This window comes from Arachis ipaensis, chromosome B3, assembly GCF_059453495.1.
Source record: "Arachis ipaensis isolate K30076 ecotype BB chromosome B3, ASM5945349v1, whole genome shotgun sequence".
Lineage (NCBI taxonomy): Eukaryota > Viridiplantae > Streptophyta > Magnoliopsida > Fabales > Fabaceae > Arachis > Arachis ipaensis.
The window spans coordinates 17,604,968-17,629,132 of record NC_142438.1 but is presented as its reverse complement, the minus strand read 5'-3'; the positions used below and the strand labels follow the sequence as shown (position 1 = coordinate 17,629,132).

The window sequence follows — 24,165 nt, the reverse complement described above, 5'->3', positions numbered from 1 at the left end:
AAGAATAAAAGTAAATGCTGCCGAGCATTAAAAAATAAATTGTTGCTTATACATCTTTTATAGTAGATACTATTTTCATAATAGTATATTTTAATAATAATCTGTGTTTTTTTATTTTATTAACAAAAAAATAATTTGAATGTACAAGTAATTAATAACTATAAGGTGAATGCTATCCTATCATCTTTAAAGTAATATGTAAGTTACCAAAAGTAACGTGTAAGTTGTCTTTTCTGATGTGTCATATCAATCTGATGTGTCATGTTCTAATTTTATGTTTATTTATTTTAATACATTTGTTATATATTTATTAAAATATAAATTTAAAAATTTTCTTATATTAACTAAATTCTAAACTAAAATATTGATGTGACAAATTAAAAATAGAAACACGAAATAGCCGAGAACCTGAAAAAAATGATTTTGCCATTTTTTTTTTTTAGTTTTTAGTTTCGTTAAAATGGGATGAAAGAAGGCAAATGGATTTCGGGTAACGCGAGAAAAGGGCAATTCCACTTCCGTTCCCAAAATTGTTAAAAAGCTAAAGTCCCTTTTCTTTTTTTTCATTGGATCCTTTTTAGTGGATCGTAGCTTAGATCTGTGCCAAGGTTTCAGATGAAAAGGAAATCTAATTTGTCACCGTGAAAATTTTTAATTTGAAAAGTTTATCGTGTCAAGTAGATTTTTAAATTTGAAAATTTATTCTATACAATTTGATTTAGAATTATATGAAAAAAAAAAGAAATTGAAACACTTTATATTTTGTTTTTTAAAAATTAATGTAGCTAATTTGCAATTATTTTTTATGAAGGTCTAGATTTTTATTTAATTTTTGTTAGAATTCAGAGATTGTGTAAAAAATAAAAGAGTAATATATAATATTATTTTTCAAATATTTTGTTAAATTTTCAACAAATTTTAATGACCTGAAATCAATTTCTTATTTTTTATTTTATTAGATAAATTAGTCATCTAACAAATTCTACTAAAAATTTAAAATAAATAAATACCCATTAAAATATGACACATCAGAAAAGGTAACTTACATATTATTTTATAAAAGACAAGATAACATTCACCTAATTATAATTGTATTAAAAGAGTTTGGTATACGAATAGTAATATTATTTTTATTTTACTTTCAACCTCGTCCAAGAATATCAAATGGAAGTGTCGTTTTTTAGGTTGAAATTGTGGGTTTAGGTTAAAAAATTTGCCACTTATATCCAAAAAAGAAAATTTTTAAAAATACAAAAAATTTTATACAAACATCGTTTCTCATTATCAATGTATGAATATGAAGTGTTAAATTGTGTTTAAGGTATGGAATGATCTCTTAGGCGGAATGGTGCTAACTGCTAAGAATTATAATGTCGTTTTAGTTACAATCAATCTAAACGCAATCCGAAACGTGATACTTGGAAAAAAAAAAAAAAAAAATCTCCAAAGATTACCAAGTTTGTACATCAAACAGAAATGCTTGCTTTTTCCCCAAGTTGAAATGATAACCACCATCAGACCAAAAGGGAAGAATATAAACGAAGGCAACTATGTCTTTATAATGCACTTATGCTTGCTATAAAACAAAATATTCTCACCAAAATAACAAACTGACCAACTGAGATGAACATATCATCAAACCTATGTTCTCTGAACAGTACAGGATGTACTATACGAGGATGTGGAGTAACACCGTAAATTTGATAGAGCAGCATTGCAGCAACGACGAAAGCATGCCACAGCTCCGCAGAGTCATTACTAAGTAGTAGCGCCAACTCTTCTGCCAGGATTGTATACACTGAACTCACCGAAGTCCCTTCTTCCGCTGGCAAAAGTGTCCAGAGTCAGAGCCTTAGAGAAAGAAATGGATAATTTAGTTTCTACACACAAACAATATCATAAGACACTCCCTATATAAATTTTTGGTACATTCTTGAACCCAAAGTATCTGAATATGTATCCACATCCATAACCAGATGCATGAATACAAATATGTAACAGAATGTGACAATAACAAATAAATGGAACAGGAGGTGAATACAAATCTGATGACAACTTTAAGCAAATATTAATTGCCTTAACAGCATCATATTATATTCCTGTAAGATAACTTTAAGGATGACCATTTGTGTTTGCACAGTGAACAAGTCGAAAATTAAATAATCATACCTGTGTTTTACATCCCAACCAGCAGGAAGAAAACGTGGATTTACAGCTTCAACAAATACTTGTCTCCACCGTTGACAGAACTGTCCAATGCCTTCTTCCCCATATTCCTTCATTAAATGTTCTACAACTTCTTGTCCATGCGGTCCATGTCCTAAGAGTGATTGTTTTGAATTATGTTTAGTTTGAGTCGATTCTTCATCGTTGGGAGGATAAGATAAGTCATCACTTCCATTTGGTTGCTTTTTACTCAGACTAGTGCCATCAACATTTGTAACAGAGTCACTAATTTCACTATAATCCACAATTTCAAATGAGCTTGTGTACCCATTTGAAGTATCAGGAGAGACAGATGCATCAACTGCAAGATCAGAAGCTAAAGAAGGGTTTCCTGAATCATCGTTTACCATCAAATGTTCTCTATCTACATCATTACTTGTTTCTTCATTTGCACATGAACCATCATCAAGGGAACCAACCTTTGATGCATCCCCATTACTAATTCTGGTTGTGGAATCAGCAGGGTTTTCCTCTTCAGACACTGCTGTTATTTTACCCACATGTCTGAAAGAGAAACCCCTCTTCTTCTCAAACCGTCTTCTCTCATGAGGACTCATGCCAACTATCAGGGCTCTTTCTAGATCTTCCTCAGATATTTCTCTTCCTCCATAATATCTCTTCACAACCTGCAAAACAAATTAACAGATAACCTCAAACAAAAGCCCCTACAATTGATGAAGATCTTAAATAACATTCATGAACAACGCCAAATTGAAGACCACTGATTAAGTACAATTTGGAAGCCTTATTAAAAATGCATCAAATCTATACTCGCAGTCATTTATATAATCACATTTAAGTTGTGCTCAATCTATCAAATTAAATTGCAAATCATTCCGACATTCATCATCAAGAGGGGCTTCGCTACAGTAACCAAGGCTCACATTAGAGAAATATGATCAAACCTCAGTCAGTTCTTCACGGCGATTTTGAGGCATTCTTGGTCCATGGCGTATAAGAGCCATAGCTGCTGTACGTAACTGTAATGGAGATACACCCTCCTCAATCTGTATATTAGGCTCTTGTTCAGGATGAACGACCCTTTGAACGTACAGAGGAATTCCAAATTCAGCAGCTATTTTTCTCTTATACTTCTCTGCAGCCGCATGGGCAATTTCGTGGCAGTCCACGCAGAGTAGAACAATATCATGAGAACGATGGCTTTTTAAATGCTCAGGAAAATGCATTCTGTAACAGGATGGGATTATTCGGTACCGTAAGTAGTGACTTCCTTCACCACATCCAACACATATATTTCTCTTGCTCTGAATGTAGAAATCATTGTCTTCATCCTCTGGGCGACCTTTGGGTTCAAATAGAAGCATTATAGCTGGTGGGTCCTTATCAACAAGTTTTGCGAGATCCCGACTTAGGTACCTGCAAAATTGATCATTATTCAGTATTCACAGAGAAACAGCACCTTTAAGAAAAGTGTAAAACAAATTAAAAGGTGCACCAACCACTCAAGCTTCTTCTTATCACAGTAACAAAGCAGCCTCCCATCATTAGCAAATATCCGGCAGTTATGATAAACAGGAGCCTTACAGGAGAATTTTTGAACAAACAAATCTCGAGAAGCTTTCCGGGATATCTGTCTATGATTTTTTAGACCAGAGGGTTTATAAGCTAAGCTAGGTTTTAAGTTACTGTTAAACAGCAAAGCATAATTAAATATAGAAAGTGGACAAGTCCCATTTGGACCCAGGCACTTTTGAATAATCCATGAATAAATGTGAGCATGGTCAATCAACTTGTCTGCAAGAATATGATGGATATCACTCAAGTGGCTGCAAACAACAGGAGATGGGGAATGGATGAAAAAATTGAGACCCATTTCCACATTATTATCAACCAGAGCTATGAGATTGTATATTTCGGATTCACTTGACAAAGGTTGACTTGCCAAAGCAACAATTGCCTGGTCTGACAGTACATATTTTAAGCTCTCATCATGAATGCGAGCCTGAAATGCCACAGAATATTCTCATGTAACTAATGTTGTCATAAAAAAGATTCACCATCGTCAAAAGTTATACAGTAAGCAACTTAGTCACTATAACAATGGAGGATAGTGAATAAAAGTTTCAGTGTTGTGTCCTGTGTCTAGATTAACATAGTTTTGTACATTTTTTCCGATGGTTCAGGAAGAATTTCGTCCTAATTGTTCTCATTACTATGAATAATAATCTTGACTTGAACATTTAGCAATAATTAATATCAGAAAATATAATAACAATTTTCAAAAAATACAAACAAATACTAAAATATATCTCATCTTAGTTCTGTATTACTCCTAGCTTTTATCAATTTATGGCACGAAAAGATGGTGCCATAAGGTCAAGAATCATGTTGAGTTCTCTCTCATATGTCCTTGATAATAGATAGGGCTAGATTGCTGTTCCATCTCACAGTTTGCAAACTACATGGTCGATCAGGGAAATTGGAAAAACACTGGTATCTACATTTTACAGTAATAAATCAATGTTAAATGATAGCTTAACTGAAGGAGATTATAACTGACCATCAGGTCTCTCCATCCACACAGTTGCTTCACAATAGTCTGAAACTGAAAGCAGAGAAGCGCATCAGAATTTTATATCCAACGAGACATCTCACAAGATTAATCTGTGCAGGAAGCAACAAACCTGGGATTCATTGGAAACTGAAGTGAAGCCTTGACCACTCACATGACGAGAAAATAATGATGATGCAGCAGAATCACCAGGAGAAGCTTCAACTTCTTTTGTAAAAAGTTGCAAACAGATTATGTTTGAACGCCGACTAGCCTCGTGAACAAAATGGAATTTGTCATCGTCACAAGAGTTTTCTGACACAATAGTAAATTCAGAATTTTGACACATTATTATCAAAGGAAACCCCTAAAAAGTTACTGTGTTATGCTGTCTCAGTTAGCTCAACACAGGGAAAATGTCTTATGATGCTGTTTTATCAAAGCCATCAAGATGACAAAATACCATAATCATCCCAGGTATAAAATAACCTTCTTATTTCTCTGGCCACTTCTTTTGGGGAATGGGAAGAGATATAAGGGAAAGGGGCTCACTGATGCAAGTTTTTAAATATCCAATCTACTTAAACTGATTATTTATGACAAGAAAAAAAAATTGTTTCTAACTTTTACTTTAAAGTATCAGACAAGAAGACATACCATTGTCAAGTTGTTTGAGCTCAGCAATCAAACAGTTTGCAATATACAACAAATAGTGTGCATCTGTTCGTGCATAATGCACCATTTCTGCTGAGAGGGGGCGCTGTCTCCAGTCTTCACGCTACAATTAAGCATATAAAAGAAATGGTCATTCTAGTCAAACTATGTGAAAGATAAAAGGTTTACATGTTCTATTGCAACTATGGATGCCAAATACTTAAACTGAAAACTATATTGATGATGATAAATGACCCCATTTAATTAACAAGCAGATCAATAAGGTCAAACCTGTAATAATTTATTTGTTGTCACACTGCAGTAAGTTTCAAGTAGATAAGCAAGTGATTTCTGTGGCTTTGACAGCACCTCGCATGCCTGTAGTACATAAACACAAATTCATAAAACAAAAACTGCTAATCAATCCTTAAAAGCCAAGAAGCATGATCTATCATGAATAGCTCACCTTTGAAGTATCAAATAGATTAACAACATATATATGGAAGTCCCTTTGTAGCCAGACAACATCATTGTCAGCCCCATGGAACACCTATCCACAAATTTTCCATTCAGAAAAAAGAAAAAACTGTAATTAATCCACTTGGACAACAGAATTTTGGGGGGAGGGAGAGGAGGGGGGGGGGGGGGGGGAGGGCAATGAAGAATACAAAAATTAATGATAATATTTTCCATTAAAATATGCTTTAATCCTGAATAGTAGTGCAGGCTCTCTCTCTCTCTCTCTCTATATATATATATATATATATATATATATATATATATAGAGAGAGAGAGAGAGAGAGAAAATTCTAATATATAAAAATCACTAAACATTAATCCACTAAAAGGGGGTCGGCTACATGGAATCAATGCCATTGTACTCTATTGTGGGTCAAACCAAAGTTCAAAGCATTTATACTTAAAACCTCTTCAAATAATTTCCCATATACTTTATAAGGTCTCCATTTGTTCTAGTGATAGAACTTCTCTCCAACTACTCCATTCTTCTAACTATAGTCTCTAAGTACCTTCTTCAAACATGTCCATACCATCTGGAAAAAAATTCTAACATCTTTACAATTGGCACTACCCCAACTCTCTCCCTAATGCACTCATTTCCAATTCTATATAGTCTACTGTGCCCACTCATCCATCTTATTATTTTCGTTTCTTTTTCCGAGCCAACATTCAATTCCATACAATATTGCAGGTCTAATAGTTGTGCAGTAAAATTTACCCTTAAAATTTATTTATTTAAATCATGGGTTCTGCCCTAAGCACTCTATTTAACCCAACTTGAATGTTATGGTTTATATTTTCACCCATCTCTTTATTACCTTGGACGATAGAACCAAGATACTCAATTTAAATCTCATAATTTGTGATATGGTGTTGTCTCCAACTATAAATAACTTTAGGTATAAGAAAACTAATTTGTTGCGGTGTTAGGTGAATGCATAATCATTTTCTCCAATCCCCTGCCCACTTTTTCCAAAAAATAAAAAGAGGAAGATAAAACATTTTCAACTTCTACTAAACTGTCTAGAAGTATGATAGTAATAACTTACATACTTTACAAATAGAAGGATCCGCAAAAACTGGGCAAAGAATTGGCATTAGATCATGTAGCGCGATTGTGTCAACCAAATAATCTTTCTTCTGGGTAGAAATCTGCATGATAGCATAAAAACACACACTATCATAAAATTTATCAGTAAAAAATGACTGCATAAAGCAATTAGAGATGACAACATACCTGAACCAATGCTGTAAAGCCTAGAAAAGATCGTAAGCTATGTTGTTCTGTGTCCACAGCAAAGAATCTCTCTTTGCTTAACACATTGGCCAATTCCTTTACTTGCAGCTCTGTATTGACCCAAACATAAGAATCATTCATTTCCATGTCCACAATCTCAGTAGTAAGTTCAATTTCAGGCCAAGAATTTTTCAACAATGCTGTGATCACTGCCTCAAATGGATGCAAATTTGAAGCTTTATCTGCAGGAAAACCACTCATTTAGCTTGATCTTAATAATCTTACATAGAGAACTCAATGATTAGGTAACATGCATTAAAAAAAACTTAGACAGTGAAAATTATAGATTCAGTATATCTTCATGACTTTTTCTTTGGGTATTAAGAAATATAGTAAATCAAAAACTTGTTGCTTCAAAGTTCAAAGTTCAAAGTTCAAATATAACCTTCTATCAGCCTCACTTGGATTTTGACATTCAGAATGTCCAAAAAGATGCATCAAACTCCAGCATGTTAGTACCAACAGCTAGATGAAACTCATTAAGATACTCAAACGTTCTATCTTGATTTAATAATCAGACAAATCTTCCAAGAACTGGACAAAAATAAAGACACAAAAACAACTACTCTTAGTAGGTATAGCTTGATGTAACTTGTAGTCCAAGTTAAGTGCTAAATTAAGAAAATCAGTTATGAGCACCAGCTGAATTAGTTAGTTGTTACTGCAAATGGTAAGTTAGTTATAGTAGCTACTAGCTAACTTGTTCATAAGCTGAAACTAAACTAGGTGTAATGTGAGGTTCACCACTATAGTTGATTGCTTCTTCTTTCTCTCTTCTTTCATCTCATTCTCTCTTCTTCTTCCAAACTAACTCTCTTCTCTCAATAATCTGAGTTCCTTCAACCACAAATCCTCGGTTTCAACAACTATTATGCCTCTCCCAAGGTTATTACGGACGAGCCATTGTTAGATTAAACACACCTTTCAATTTGATTCATTTTCTTATGCTAAACTGAACTGAACTAAGCTAGGTCAATTAGTCAAACACCTCAAAAATCTTCACACGATTACTTCTTTTTTTTCGCGTTCTTCGAAACCAGACACCGAAAACGATAAAAAAATATATTTAAAATGTACCATTGTTAGAAGAGTCGTTGAGATTCTTCAAGTGCTTGAAAGGAGTGTAAGAATTATCCGCCAAGACGCGCTTAAAGGAACTCTGCGGCTTCGGTTCGGAATGTAAATAACACGAACTCGAAGGTGATTTCTTGTTACGGTTACGGATTCTTCTGCGGTTCATTGCGGTTAAGAAGATGGAGATTGCTGTTACAGTCGCAATTATGAATGCCGCTCGCATCTTGTTTCCGTTGTTCATTTCGTTTCGTTGCTCTCTAAACTCTTCTTCTTTCTCTTTTTTGTTTTGCTTCTTCTTCTTCTTCTTCTTCTTCCTAGCGGCTTTGAATTTGAAGAGTTTGGGCCTTGTTGTGGAGAGCACGGTGTATGACGGCGACTGATCGCGGCGGCGGTGTCTAGCAGCTTATGAAAACTGAAGTGGGGTTGTGTGCTTACGTGGCATGTTCTGATCTTGACAACTATTTCACATATTGGGCCTTATTGGGCTAAGCCCATTTAATTAAAACTCAGTCTATGTAATGTCTTTCTTTTTTGTCATAATCTGCGTGATGTCAAGACCAAAAACATCCTTCAAAAGGTGAATGTATTATGCTGATGCTAGCCCAAAAACACAGATATAGAAGTCAATGAATCTTAACTCAGATGGCATATCTCTTCCTCTCTATTTTAAAGGTCTAGGGTTCAAATTCTAGAAATTGAAATTGAGAAAAAAATATGATAAAATATGTGAAGAGTGTGTGAATATGTATTGTGTACTTAGGATCGGAGGTTATCTAATTTATTGAGATACCTAAAATTGGGAATTGTCTAATTTACTGACAAAACAAAAAAAGATGAAACGTTTAGGGTTACTGTCCAAATATATAACATTAAAGGTTGTAAAGATAAAACGTTTAAGGTTACTGTCCAAATATATAACGTTTAAGGTTGTTGAATGACCAAAAAACAAAGTTTAGGGTTTCATTTTGTTATTTTCCACCTTAAATTGGGTCTTTTTTTTCTCAAATCTCAACTCTTTTATCCAGAAACTTCTACAATTTCAGCATATGAAGTTACAATCTACAAGGTAGAGTTAAAACATTGTAGCCCCTAGCTTGATGTTGGCTTGGTTTGGTACAGTTGTTCTAAGAGATGCTTGTGTTTTTTAAAAGTTCAAACTCTTTATTTTGTATTTAGTAAATAAAGATTAGGGTATTTTTAAAAATTCTTAAGATAAAAAATTATGGTATTTTTGAAAGCACCTAAAATAAAGCTTTTAAAAGTTAGTTTGTACTTTTCAAAATTTAAAAATTTAATATAACTTCATATGTTAACTAATTTTTAAATTTAATACTTATATTTATGTCTATTATAGTATTTTAAAATTTTAAAAACTATTTTATTAAATGTAATTGATATTGTTTATATTTATTGAAAATTATTTTTTATTTGTTTTATCAAATATAAATATTACAATTTTAAAAAAATTATCTTTTAAAAATTAATTTTTATAAACTACTTTTAAAAATAAAAATTTTACGTCTGATGCTAACAAAGTTAACCAATTCGATGTTAGTATTTGTTCTAGGAGAACGTCTATATTTTGAAAACCTGTAGTATCTAATGAAGTGATTAATTATTATTATTATTATTATTATTATTATTATTATTATTATTATTATTATTATTCAGTAATGAGCATGGGAATGGAATAAATGGAACACGTGTGTTAATTTTTTTATCAAGATATAATGAAAAATAGAGAACCAATGGCAATAGCCACTGTATATGTCCGTACAGAAAATGAAAGCAAGGGAAGTTTTCATTTTCAGACATATATTTCATGTTGTTGGGGAAGATGTTACTCCTTTTTCAGGGACCTCTGTTTTCAATTGTAGTGCCGTAAACAAATTTTGTTGTAAAGTAAGAAGTTTCTACATTTCTGAGAACTAATTATAATTATTTTGAGTTTTCATACAAATTGACCATTTACCCGAAATTTTCTGAAGTTACCTTGAAGCATTGATTGTCTTATTGTCATTAATTAACAATTGTGTTGCCTTTATTCAAAGAACCATGGTTAAAATTCTAGTTAGTTTCTGAATTGAAGTATACAACACTGCTGAAGGATCTAGATAGTGGCGGTGGCACTTTGTGAAGTTAATGTGACTTTTTATTCGTAGCAAAAATTAGGATATATCTCATGAGAATAAGATTTTTATGTTAGAATGTGAGAATATATTTATAATTATTAGATTAATTTAAATAATTAAAATTAAATATATTTAGTAAATAATATACAAAAACACATTTATTATAGACATTAAATTTATGTGCGAATGTAATTATAGTTATTTTTTAATTTTTATTAAAATATATCTAATAAATTAAAATAATTAAATTTCACATCACCAAATCAACTAGTAATTAATCAATGAAAAATTTATATATTTCTAACTTTTTTTTCACACACAAACAATTGATAAATGAGGACACTTGATAAATTTGTATATAAAACTTTATTACCTAAAATTAGATATAGATTACTCAAAATCCGTATATATAAAAATTTAACGATTTTAGACTAAGTAAATTTTTTATTAATAGTTAGGAATATTTTTGAAAATAAAAATAATTATATATTCTAAAAATTAAATTTTTATTTAATTTTTTTATATATTTTTTAAAGAGTAAATAGTCATTTCTGATCATCAAAGATTTAAGCGCCGACAAAACTAACCACGAAAAAATTAAATTAACATTGTACCCATGAAAAATGAGTATCGTTTGACAAAAATATACCCAATCATTAAATTTAAAATTAATTCCATTAAAAATTTTATGAAATTTCCAAAATACCATTTTTTCATCTTTTCCATCCCAATCTTTTACCCTACCAAAATGAACCAGCCCCACTTCACCTCCCTTGTTCTTTTTCACCCACCACTCTCAAATCATCGCTGGTAGTTTTTCAGATCATTGCCCCCTTCTCTCGCTTTTACTGAGAGTGCTTCATCCTCATCAATTCAAACTTAGCCACATGTTTTAGAAATATGTATATGTATACTAAATCAAAACAAGAGGAAATAATCAAAGCCATATCCAACTACTCCAGTCAACTTCACTTTCCTGGGAATTTCATGCCCTAAACCAAACCCCCCTCTTTATTAGTTAACATTTCTTCATTTCTTTATCATTTTCCTCCTTCCTATCGTCCATTCCAATTCCGATCTCAAGAGTTTCTTTTACTCACCCACCAATCTTTATATGTTGTTATTATTCTTCTTCTTTTGGTGGTGATTCGAATTCATATTACTAAATCTATAAGCATTTGGTGGTCATGGAGAACAACAATTAATAATATTTTTGGCAATTTAGTGACCAACTTAGGTTTCAAGCATCTAGTTTGTCCAATCTTTCTCTTAAAGGTTCAATTTGCATCAACATGAAGGGTCTTGTGCCGTTACAGCCAGTTTGTGCTCTTGCACGTCACCACGTTGCAAATTGCCTCCTGAGGTACAGTTCTGACATCAATAAATCTTCACCAGCGGTGGCACTGCCATCTCCATCGCCACCGATCCCTCCAGCGAGTCAAACAAGCTTGATCGCGAGTAATAATGCAACGACTCTCACAAAAATCGGACTGTTATGGTTGGCTTCCTGCTACACTATCGTGAAGATCTTCGGCTTGATTTTCTTAACCGTGGCAAGAACTTTCTTAATGGAACCGGGAGCAGGCCAGCATGCGATGCAACTCGAAAATGGAATTAACCTTAACGACTTTTTCGGGTTAGATCTCGAGCATTTTCAGGTCAAGATCCGAAAGATTAGAGCAGAAGAAGCTGTGAAACTCGAATTGAACGCCTATGGTTTGTCAGAGCGAGAGAAGGGGGCGACAATCTGGGAAAACTGCCGGCGATAATTTGAGAGTGGTGAGTGAAGAAGAACGAGAGAGGTGAAGTGGGGCTGGTTCATTCTGTTAGGATAAAAGATTGGGATGGAAAAAATGAAAGAAAATGGTATTTTAGAAATTTCATTAAATTTTTAATAAAATTAATTTTAAATTTAATAATTGGATATTTTTGTCAAATAATACTCATCTTTCATAGATATAATATATTTTAATTTTTTTGTGGTTAATTTGTCAGCGCTTAAATTTTTTATGGTCAAAAATAGTTATTTACTCTTTTTTAAATAGTTATATATGTATCTATCTTTGCGGTTAATTATACCAATATTTATAGTGTTGGGTCAGGACTAGGGGTGGCAAAGCGGGCCAGTCCGCCCCAACCCGCCCCGTCCCGCCTAGGCCCGCCACATAAACGGGGCGGACCGGCCCGCCCCGCCAACTAAAATGGGTTCAAAATGCTAGCTCGCCCCGCTTTATGGCGGATTTGCGGGTTGGCGGGCTAGCCCGCTTGACTCTTTTTTTTTTTTGAAAAATAAAATTCATTAAAATTAACCAAAAAATAATAATTAAAAAATCAAATACAAATAAAAAATAGTCAAATTATATTATAATTTTTTACTATTTTTTTTTATTTTTAACTTCAATAAAATTGTTCAAAATAATATTTGTCAATAGAATCATCTTTATTTTAAAAAATAAGTTACATAATTTGAGCATATATACGAAATTGTAAAATAAAATAAATAAAGTTAATAACTCAAAAAAGAATAAAAACAAAAAATGAAAAAAAAAAGTGTTTAAAAATTCTATAATTATTAATTTTATAATAGTAATCACTCTTTTATTTAATTAAAAAAATAAAAAATAAAAATTTTCGGCCCGGCGGACCGGCCCGCCCCGCTCTGCCAATTTGGCGGTGCGGGTTTGGCGGGTTTTTTTAATTTGACGGGCTCCAATTCCTAGCCCGACCCGCCTTTTTTAGCGGGTTTAGCGGATCGGCCCGACGGGCTCGACCCGTTTTGCCACCCCTAGTCAGGACTTCAATGGGTTACGAACGACAATTTGGTTAGTTGTATTGTAATAGACTAATAGAAAAAGATAAAATATTTGAGGAAGGCAAAATTAGATATGTATGTCCAAAGTAATAATTTTTGCTAAAAATTTGAATACCTAAATGAGATTTTTTTTAAAATACAATCTAAGATATTATTTTATAGGCTATAAATATAAAAATAAAAATATTTTTAATATTATTTGATCATATTTTAAATTGGACAAAAATAAAAAATGTGCTATTCAAATATTAAAAAATATGATAATAATCTATTGTATAATCATCATAGTTATTGTAGATTCTACTTATAATAATAATAAAAGAAAATTTTATTCTCTTCTCATAAGAGATGTTAAAATAATATTCTCTTTTCTTCTATTTATAAAATGTATACTTTTTTTCTTTATAACTTTTAAAAAACTTATCTTTTAATCTATTTTAAATTTTTTGTGTTAACTAATGTTAATTTTATCCATTTTTCAAGAAATAAATTATTTTTTACAAAAATACCGTTTAACAAAAAATTTATTTTTTATCATTAAATTTTACTTACCAAAATATTCTTTAATAAATTATTTTTTATTGATTAAATTATATTTTTATTAAAATATTTTTTTAAAAATTAATAATTAAATAATTTTTTCTGAGATACCCTTCAATAATTTTTTAATTATAAAATTGTGATTATACCAAAATTTTTCTTAACAATTACTTTTATATTTTACTGTTAATTTTTTATATCAATATATATTATTTTAACATTAAATAAAAAAATCTTGGTAAGTTTATTTTTTGATATCAATATAAATTAATTATTATACATATTAACAGTGGTAAAATTTTTATTTAATGTTAAAATAATATATATTGATATAGAAAAATTATTAATAAAATATAAAAATAATTGTTAACAAAAATTTTGGTAAAATAATAATTTAATAATTAAAAAATTATTGAAGGGTAATTTAGAGAAAAATAATTTAATTATTAATTTTTTAAAAAATATTTTGATAAAAATATAAATCAATAAAAAAATAATTTATTAAGATATTTTGATAAATAAAATTTAATAACAACAAAAAATTTGCTAAAGGGTATTTTTGTAAAAAATAATTTATTTTTTTTGAAAAATAGATAAAGTTAATATTAGTTAACAAAAAAAATTTAAAATAAATTAAAAAAATTTTTTAAAAAAATTATAAGAGAGGAGAATATATATTTTACAAATAAAAAAAGAATGTCATTTTAATATTTTAAAAAAAAATAAAATTTTTTATAATAATAATAATAATAATAATAATAATAATAATAATAATAATAATATAATAATAATTCAAAAGAACTAACAGTCGGAGAGACGAGTTAATTTCTCACAAAGACATAAAAGTTATTATTTATAATGATTTTTGTATCAACCGCAATTGGTCTTAAGAAACTTTGGAAGATAAATGTGTCATCAATGAAAGTCCTGTAAACTGTAGTTTGTCAATGTAACACTCTACCACACAGAACTTTACACCTAGGATATAAATATTCTCCGGTTAGTCTTAACTCCGCAAGCTGAGTTAGGAGCTTGTTATATCGTTTTCTTGTCTCTCTATTCCTATTACCTAGTGAAGGTTGTAGTAGGCTTAGAGAAGGGGGTTGAATCTATGCCTTTCTTTAAGTTACTGAAATAACCCCTTTTTAATAAGCTTGCAATTCTGATTCTGTTTGAACTCAGCAGCAGAAATTTATGAGACAATTTATTTTTGTCTCATGAATATCAGAAAACATAACAGAGCAGAAAGGAAAAGAGCTAACACTATCATGTATCCTGATTCGGTTGCCTTGTGCTATGCAACCTACGTCCAGTCTCCACCACAACAGTGGTAGAATTTTCACTATAGTTAAAGTATTGCATACACCAATTCCATAAGATTGACACAATCCTCTCACACTCAAGTTCTAACCTAACTTGACATTGGCTATGCTAATACCTAACTCTTCACTCTTAGTGCTAACCCAACTAAGAAAGGGATACCTCACAGGTACAAGATACAAGACACAGACTTATCTAAAGAAATATGAAAATAGCTCTAGGCTTTTCTCTCAAGTGTATCACTCAGCCTCTTTCCACTCATTTGGCTTTTACTTGAGCTCTCACAATATGCCTTTTTCACTCAAGAAATTACAGAAAGATAAACATTGAAAAGTAAAATACAATCTGCAAAACATGAAGGAGATTGACTCTTCAACAGCTTTTTTGCTATGTGATAAACTAGATTTGCATGTCTCTGATTCAGTTCTTCATTTTTGGCGGAATGCTTCTTTGAAAGAAAGCACTGTCCAAGTAGAGGAACTTCTTTAGGGAACTCTTCTCAGAACACAACTCACCAAATTCTGGTTATCTCTCCTTTGCTTCTGAATGATGAGAAATCTTCTTTTTGTATCTCCTTACATGTTGCTGAATTTCTCTCTTCGAGATCAACTCCTTGAGCTGTGTGCTTCCAGCTTACCATATCACTTTTCCAGTTAATCACCAAATTAGAAATTTGAGTCTGACTTTTTCTTGCTTGACCGAAAGCCTCAGGGAAGCAAAAAAAATTATTTTTAATGGTGAACCCAGATTTAAACCCTTGAGATACTTCTTGGTCCCCAAGAAACAATCTTGACCATTGATGTACAGCAATTGTGAACAGAGATTACTTTCTTCATTTATCCCAAATTAGGGATTTTCAAGCTGTCTCCTTTTTGCTTGACCGAAGACATTTGAGTAGCAAAGAGAAAGTTGTTCAGTGATAAACCCAAATCCGAACCATTAATCATGTGCTTTGGCTCCAAAAAACTTTGTGAACCATTGATTTATAGCAGCAGAGATCAAATACTTCTTTCTTCATTTAACCAAAAATGGTATCGCAGAAAGTTGGAGAAGGAGTGAAGAAATTAACATGCATGCAAATGGAAATAAATCACCTTTAATTTTTGACTCAACTTGTTGGGTTTGTTTTAGGTGATTTGACCTTTGCTTTCTTTGATTAAGCTTTCTCTTTATTTATTCTTTGATGAAATGGGCAAGAAGAATAACAAAGCTTTCTCTTTCTTTCTCTATGAGGTTCTGACCTAAGCAAACTAGTGAGGTGCATTGGAAGGCTTCAACTTGAATGGAGTAATCTTGGGCTTGTGTTGGATTTCATTCATTTAGCCCAGCTGTTTTCTTTGCATTGTTTTCTATGGGCTTCGTTGGTTAGAAAGACCCACTAGCAATATTTTTGTTTCCTTGCATTTGGGCTGCTGTATCTTTATATTTTGGCCTGCATCATTTTATCAAACATAATTAAAAACTAATTGGTTGATTAACCCAATAAAATAATATTTGTCATCATCAAATTAATTTAGTTAATTTCTTAACTCAACACCTAGCTATTTAGTTATGCTTTTAAACCTTAGTTTTCTTCACACGCAAGTAATCACGTTTCTTAAGCGTTGCGCTTTTATTTTCGCGATTTTTGTTTCACCTATTTTTCAAGACTCATAGTTTATTACATTCTTTGCTATTATATGTATATATTTTATTTTTAGAGGTCGTAGCGTCTCGCCACCTCTGTTTTACATCTTAAGTACAAAATTTTGTGTGGTAGGGTGTTACAGTCCGTAGTCGATACATGCAAATTCTCTCCAAGATGAGATGTGAAAAAAGGTTAATCATTGATTGACCTGTGAAAATATGCTAACTAATCGCATGAATTCATGGTTAGAATGGCAATGGATATTTATGAGGTGAATTTTTTTTTGTCTTTGTTTAAAAAATTGTCTTCTGTTTTTTTTTTTCATTTCTGTTATAGATTTCTATTATTTTTTTTGTTGGGAAAATAAATACTTACAGATATTTGTTGATATTAAATTTTAAAAGTAAAAAAATTGTAACCATGATAAAATTTTATATTTTATCATTTAACTAAAATTGTATCAAATCAAACTGAATTTAAACACATTTAATATTATTAAACCTAATTTAATATTATTCAATTAAATCTCCAACAAACAAACTAAAATATTTTTTTTTTTAACATAACAACATAACAAATCTTAGTTGACAATTATAATTCAATGATAATATTCTTTTTTTGTAATGATACATATTTAAATAATTAGTTAGTGCAAATTTAGATATTATGCACATCATTAATTTATTTTTAAATAAAACTGAAAAAGGAAATTAAATATATACCTACATCATATATATATAACGGATATTTAAGTAATTTCAGTCTAGTGAGACATTAACAAATCTTTATGAGATGGATATCTCAGTTTCTAATCTCATTCCCATTTATTCGTGGAAAGGGGTTTCCGTCCCAAAATTTAGTGGGTCTCCATTTTCTTCTCCGCCGTTATGAGTTCAAATTTTTTTTTGCCATCCTTATTCATGGCTATAATTGATTTAATGTTAAAAAACTTTAACTTTGATCCGTTACTTAGTTTTTATTTTGTTCAATTATTAGAGGGCATCTAAAACTAAATACAATCATATTAAGGATATCAAAATTAGTCACCAAAATCAGTTATTATATTTTTATACGTATATAAATTCTGAAATAATCTAAATCAAAATCTAATCTTGTGGTAAAATTAAATTATAATTAAACACATTTTAAAATTATATTACAAACTCTATTCATAATCAAATATTCTCAAGATAATAATCAAACTTAAAAATTTAAATCTAAATTTAAACTTATGTTATAATCAAATTAAAAATCCATCAAAGAAAGACATTTCATACATAATTTCCACATGAAGAACAAAATCAGAATCAACATACAACCCTATTTTTTCATCCAAAGTATGTTCTGGTTCAAATGGAATCTATAGCACGTGAATCCAATATTCGATGAGTTGGGATTTGAGTTTTCAGTGAAGCAACTAAATGTAATATGGTAGATTGGAAAAGAAGATTACATTTTCAATGAAAAATATTCAATTTTAAATTTACCGTCAAAGCTATTGCAACTAAAAAATAAATAAAACAAAAGAGAATGAATAAAAAAAATGTATGTGAAGGTAACAAATGATCAAAACAGTGGTAAGATTATTTTCCGATATCAACATATATTAATTATTATACATATTAATAGTGGTAAGATTTTTTTTTAATGTTAAAATAATATATATTGATATCAAAAAATTAATAGTAAAATATAAAAATAATTGTTAACAAAAATTTTGGTAAAATTATAATTTAATAATTAAAAAATTATTGAAAGTATCTTAAAAAAAATAATTTAATTATTAAATTTTTTAAAAAATATTTTGGTAAAAATATAATTTAATCAATAAAAAAATAATTTATTAAGATATTTTAATAAATAAAATTTAATGACAAAAAATAAAATTTTTGTTAAAGAGTATTTTTGTAAAAAATAATTTATTTTTTTGAAAAATAGATAAAGTTAACATTAGTTAACATAAAAAATTTAAAATGGATTAAAGAAAAAGTTTTTTAAAAGTTATAAGGAAGGAGAACATATATTTTACAAATAGAAAGAAGAGGAGTGTTATTTTAATATCTTTTAAAAAAAGAAAGTGAAATTTTTTATAGTAATAAAAATAAAAAAAATTCAAAAGAACTAACAATCGGAGAGACTAGTTAATTTCCCACAAAGACATAAAAATTATTAGGCTTTTTTTTATCTAAATACACATGAAAAAATGATTTATTCCCTAAATGCGTATGTTTAAAACTGATCTTAAAATGCGCTGCTCCATTTCATGCATGGCGACCACGAAATGAAATTTAACACTATTTCACATGAGGCTTCCACGAAATGGCTCTGTGCGTGTCAAATCTCCACTTCAAGGCTGCCTACCACGAAATGGCCAACCCGTCCCTGGCACCAGCGAATTGGAGACATCAGTTGAGCCAGCCACGAAGTGGCCCAATTAGTGACCGACGCACACGAATTGGGGCCTAAAGGTTGCAGACCCCGTACGAGGTAGGAGTGGCTGGTCTTGGAGGCAAGTTTTGGAAGCTTGTGGATTAAATGAATATAAAAGGGGTGATGGGGAGGGACCAAAACCGTGTGGTAGGAAAATAGGAAACAAGGAGTGTGGTTTTGTTGGTGGGGTTCATATTTTGGGGGAAAAAAATTTATTATTTATTAAAATGAGTGGAAGTAGAATTAATGTCAAAGAAAATCTTAATAGGTTGGATAAGTTTCACATTTCTGCCCACTTACATCTGAAGGTTAATTTTTTTTTTATTAGTAAAAAAAAAACTGTGAAAAATAATACATTTATTAATTTAATAATTTTGTTTTTTCCCATTCTCTATTTCAGCCGGCACGTGTGCTAACTCTGCATGGCACACTAGTAGACATCTTTACTTTTGATCAATATGATCCAGCCATGGAGATTAGGCGACAAATACTTGAACCATATTTAAGAAGGGCTGGATTCTATTATGCGTCCTTAATAAAGCATTTTGAATACGACAATCCATTGATTAGTGCGCTTGTGAAAAGATAGCGTCCTAAAACCCACATATTCCACCTCCCATGGGGCGAGTGTACTGTTACTCTGGAAGATGTTGCCATGCAGTTGAGGTTACCAATTGATGGTGAGCCGATGAGTGGCGCTCTGAGAAGCTGGAGTAAGTTCCATCAGAGGGATATTTGACAATGGTGTGAGGAGTTCCTAGGGGAAGTTCCTGATGGTCATGTCGGGACCATGAAGTTTAACATAAAATTGAAGTGGCTCAGGAGTAGACTCCAACAGATGCCTCTTGACTCTCCCGAGGACGTCGTCGTACGGTATGCACGTTGTTACATTATGTATTTATTAGGTGGCGTTTTACTTCCTGACAAGGCGAATAACACAGTTCACGTGCGTTATCTTCCTCTTTTGGCCAACTATGACACCATTAGTACCTATAGTTGGGGCAGCGCCGTGCTCTGTTGGTTATATAGAGCCATGTGCCTAGCTACTGATTATAACGTCGAGAGAATGGCTGGCTGTCATACGTTGCTGATGTCATGGATATACTTCAAGCTTCCCTTCTGGGCACCAAAAGTTACGAGCCCATATATGTTTCCTTTAGCTACAAGGTAATACATTATATTATATAACATGTGTAGTTTTGAGTTTGTGCTATTTCATCTGCGTTGAAATTCCAATAAGGTTAATACTAACATGTTTCTTTATAGGTGGGCGGGTAAGAGAGGAAAGAATGACTACGCTAAGCAACGCTTGCTTAGGCACCACCTGAGGTTAGACGGTCTGAAGGTGGATGAGGTACTTATTCTCGTCGTTTGTTAGAGCATGATTTTGTTTTTTCCAAGTATATTGTTTAACAATTTTCGTGATGTTCGGTATTTGTAGTTTACGTGGATGCCGTACAGCGATGCACGTATTCTGTCAAGAGTGCTTGCAAAATTTCTTAGAGCCCCACATGGTGACTTCTTCACCGCGGTCGTGTCGTTGATATTGTTCAAGTGGATCGAGATTGTTAACATTGACAGCGTCATGCGGCAATTTGGCGGCAAACAAGGTCCATCGAACCCTCCGCTAAACATCAACACCTTTCATCGCCAATCGGCGCGCATATTGCCTTTTGCTTCGCTAGCCAAACTTTCTTGTAAGACACCTTGTATCCGTACGTTGACTCCACAGAACCCTGCAACACCTTTATGCAAATGGTCGCGTCTGCTTGAACCATGGGAAATATGTGCTGGCATATGACATTTGAATCAAGTTGAGCATGATCTTACAACGTCGCAAATGCCAAACAACTGTGAGGCCCTTGGTATTTTTGGATTTTCCAAAATCTGGAAGCCCTCATCTTCGCAACCCTTACCATCCAGCGACACTGCTCACCAAAAAGTTTGCATCGACATACATACCGAGTATGATCTGACTCTACCATTTTGAATTCTACACTTCTACGAATATTGTAGTTCTTAACCGCAAGCATTGCTGTTTCTTTATTCAGGAATTTCAGTCCGATCTCCAGCTCCATTTCACTGGTCAAAGCATAGTTGCTCGATATGTCTTCCGCGGTTGTCGAGTTCATTGGACCAAGACTCAGTTGAAGATAGTGGTCGGGAGTGCTGCTGGAAAAACTGCCTACCCCCATCACATTTATCGGTTCGACTAGAGTTAGGATAAACGTTTCTTTTTGAACCGGTTGGGTTTCCGGAATAACTTCTGCTTCGTCTACACTATCATCCTCAATCTCGTCTTCGTCAGACGAGTCAGCCAACCCGTCTGCAATACCTTCCGGAGATGCAGCATGAGTTGTGAGCGAGGGACGTCCGTGCGGATTTTCTGCATTCCGGCTGGGCACAACGAAGGCGTTAAACGACGGACTGTGAGCTCTGCTAATCTCCGGAAATGGAACGGCTTCACCAGCACCGAAATTCCGCAGTTCCTCCACGTTATTCAAACTAGATGAGCTACCCCCCACATCTTGAAGCTTCACACAAAGTTCCATCGAATAGATACTTTCAATGCTACGATGATACGAAAACATCATCGAAACGTGCTGGTCAGATTTAATATGCATTTTCTGATATGCAAACGAACTAGCTACAGTAACTGGCATCCTGTAAAACAAGGTACTGATCTCCTTTTTCCCAACCAACCGAGTGTTCATCAGAATAAGATTTTTTAGTTGTTGCAAAGATGATTGTGGGAGAATCATTATCCAAAGTGGGTCATCACACATAAATTCCTTAGGTAGTATGAGAAATTTCTCCATTCGGGTATACGACCACGTAAATGTGTTCAGAGGCCATTTTCACACAAAAAATTTATGATACCAAGCTATATGGAAATGAAACTCATGGAGAGGAAGAGAGAGTAGAAGAAGTGAGAATTGGAATTGTGGCATTACTTCTGCAGGAGAAGGGTTTATATAGCCCAGCTTTCGTTGCAATTCGTGCGGGGTACACACTAAGTTGTCTTATTTCGTGTGCAGTATACTTGAAATAGGGTGTCCATTTTGTGAGAGCCCAACCTGACATGCTCTCCATTTCACGTCTGGCGTGCCACCATTTTGCGTCTGCCGTCCCTGGGTTTGCTTGTCCATTTCGCGGCTGCCATACATGATATGGGACCTCCATTTCGTGACCGGTGAGGCAGAAATGGTGTCTCCATTTCGCGGGCACCAACATGAAATGGTGTTAAATTCCATTTCATGGTCGCCATGCATGAAATGGAGCTGTGTATTTTGAGAACAGTTTTAAACCATGCGCATTTAGGGAATAAATCATTCTTCCATGCGTATTTAGATAAAAAAAAAAAGCCAAAGTTATTATATATAATGATTTTTGTATCAACCGCAATTGGTCTTAAGAAACTTTGGAAGATAAATGTGTCATCAATGAAAAGTCCTGTCAACTGTAATTTGTCGGCAGTCGATACATTCAAATTCTTTCCAAGATAAGACGTGAAGAAAGGTTAACCATTGATTGACCTCTGAAAATATGCTAACTAATCGCATGAATTCATGATTAGAATGTCAATGGATATTTATGGGGTGAAATTTTTTTTGTTTTTTGTCTTTGTTTAAAAAATTGTCTTCTATTTTTTTTTCATTTCTGTTATAGATTTCTATTTTTTCTTTTTTGTCGGGAAAACAAATACTTACAGATATTTGTTGATATTAAATTTTAAAAAATAAGAAAATTTTAACCATGATAAAATTTTATACCATTTAACTAAAATTGTATCAAATCAAACTAAATTTAAACATATTTAACATTATTAAACTCAATTCAAATTATTCAATTAAATTTCTAACAAACAAACTGAAATAAAATGAAGTAAAAATTTTTTTAATATAACAACATAACAAATCTTGGTCGACAATTATAATTCAGTGATAGTACTCTTTTTTTGTAATGATACATGTTTAAATAATTAGTTAGTGCAAATTTAAATATTATTAATATCATTAATTTATTTTTAAATAAAACTAAAAAAGAGAATTAAACATTTTTTTTTACTAAAAATATGAGATTCGAACCCGCAACCTCTTAATTGAGTATGGAGAGACTATGTCATTTGAGATATTACTCATTAACCTGAAAAATTTGAAAAGATAAGAGATTCGAACCCGCAACCTCATATATATAAAGAATATTTAAGTAATTTCATTCTAGTGAAACTTTAACAAGTCTCTATCAGATATGTAGGGGTGTGCATGGCCCGGCCCGGCCCGAAGACCCGGCCCGGTCCCGAGCACTTTAGGGGCTAATTTGATGTGATTTCATCGGGTCTAGGGCCGGGTATGGGTCTCAAAAGTAGACCCGGTCATTATTTCGGGTCGGGTCCGGGCCATAGCTCGGGTCACCCGAAATTGGCCCGGTGGCCCGGTCATCATACACAATTAATATTTTGTGTTATTAGTGATGGATGATGGCTATTATTATGTGAAATTTAAGTATTGTAAACCTTAATATTTTGTGTTATTAGTCATTATATATAAGACTATAAGTTAATGTTTTATATTTAAAATGCATAAGACTTTAGACTAATGCATAATTTTGTGTTATTTGTATTGATTTAAATATTTGGTGTTATTAGGCAATATTAGTATTGATTATGGTTATACTTTAATTTTAGAGAAGAGTTATTTCTTATTATATTTTTCTAAGTGAATTTTACCATGTCAAATAATGGTTGGAGTCTTGGAAATTTGGATATTTTTACATGCTAACTTACAAGAAGGTATCAAGGTAATATAATGTTAACGGCCCGGTTTTCACCCGGTTTTTACCCGGTATAATCGTGGCCCGAAAGTGTATAGGTTTCATCGGGTCTAGGGTCGGGTTCGGGTCTAACAAATAGACCCGATATATATTTCGGACCGGGTCTGAGTCACATCAAACCCGGTTTCACCCGGCCCATGCACACCCCTACAGATATGTACCTCAGTCTCTAATCTCATCCCCGTTTAT

The 24,165-nt window shown here is 32.3% G+C and overlaps 2 protein-coding genes across 3 annotated transcripts; both read right to left on the bottom strand.

Moving 5' to 3' along the window:
- Nucleotides 1–1,338: 1,338 nt before the first annotated feature.
- Nucleotides 1,339–8,823, bottom strand: LOC107629968 (Polynucleotidyl transferase, ribonuclease H fold protein with HRDC domain-containing protein). 2 transcript variants are annotated; one of them, XM_088508746.1, is made up of 12 exons: nucleotides 8,286–8,823; nucleotides 7,149–7,390; nucleotides 6,965–7,063; nucleotides 5,859–5,942; nucleotides 5,684–5,770; nucleotides 5,396–5,516; nucleotides 4,872–5,053; nucleotides 4,748–4,792; nucleotides 3,687–4,189; nucleotides 3,132–3,603; nucleotides 2,170–2,852; nucleotides 1,339–1,851 (listed from the first exon to the last, which is right to left on the bottom strand). In XM_088508746.1, exons 1-12 carry the CDS (start codon nucleotides 8,521–8,523, stop codon nucleotides 1,845–1,847), a joined length of 2,763 nt encoding a protein of 920 aa, XP_088364872.1. In that variant the 5' UTR covers nucleotides 8,524–8,823; the 3' UTR covers nucleotides 1,339–1,844. The 2 variants fall into 2 exon arrangements, with proteins under 2 accessions (XP_088364872.1, XP_016188430.1); XM_016332944.3 differs by having other exon boundaries at nucleotides 1,339–1,825.
- Nucleotides 8,824–20,969: 12,146 nt separating this feature from the next.
- Nucleotides 20,970–21,962, bottom strand: LOC107632706 (uncharacterized). Its single transcript, XM_016336372.1, has one exon. It carries the CDS (start codon nucleotides 21,960–21,962, stop codon nucleotides 20,970–20,972), a length of 993 nt encoding a protein of 330 aa, XP_016191858.1.
- Nucleotides 21,963–24,165: the final 2,203 nt, after the last annotated feature.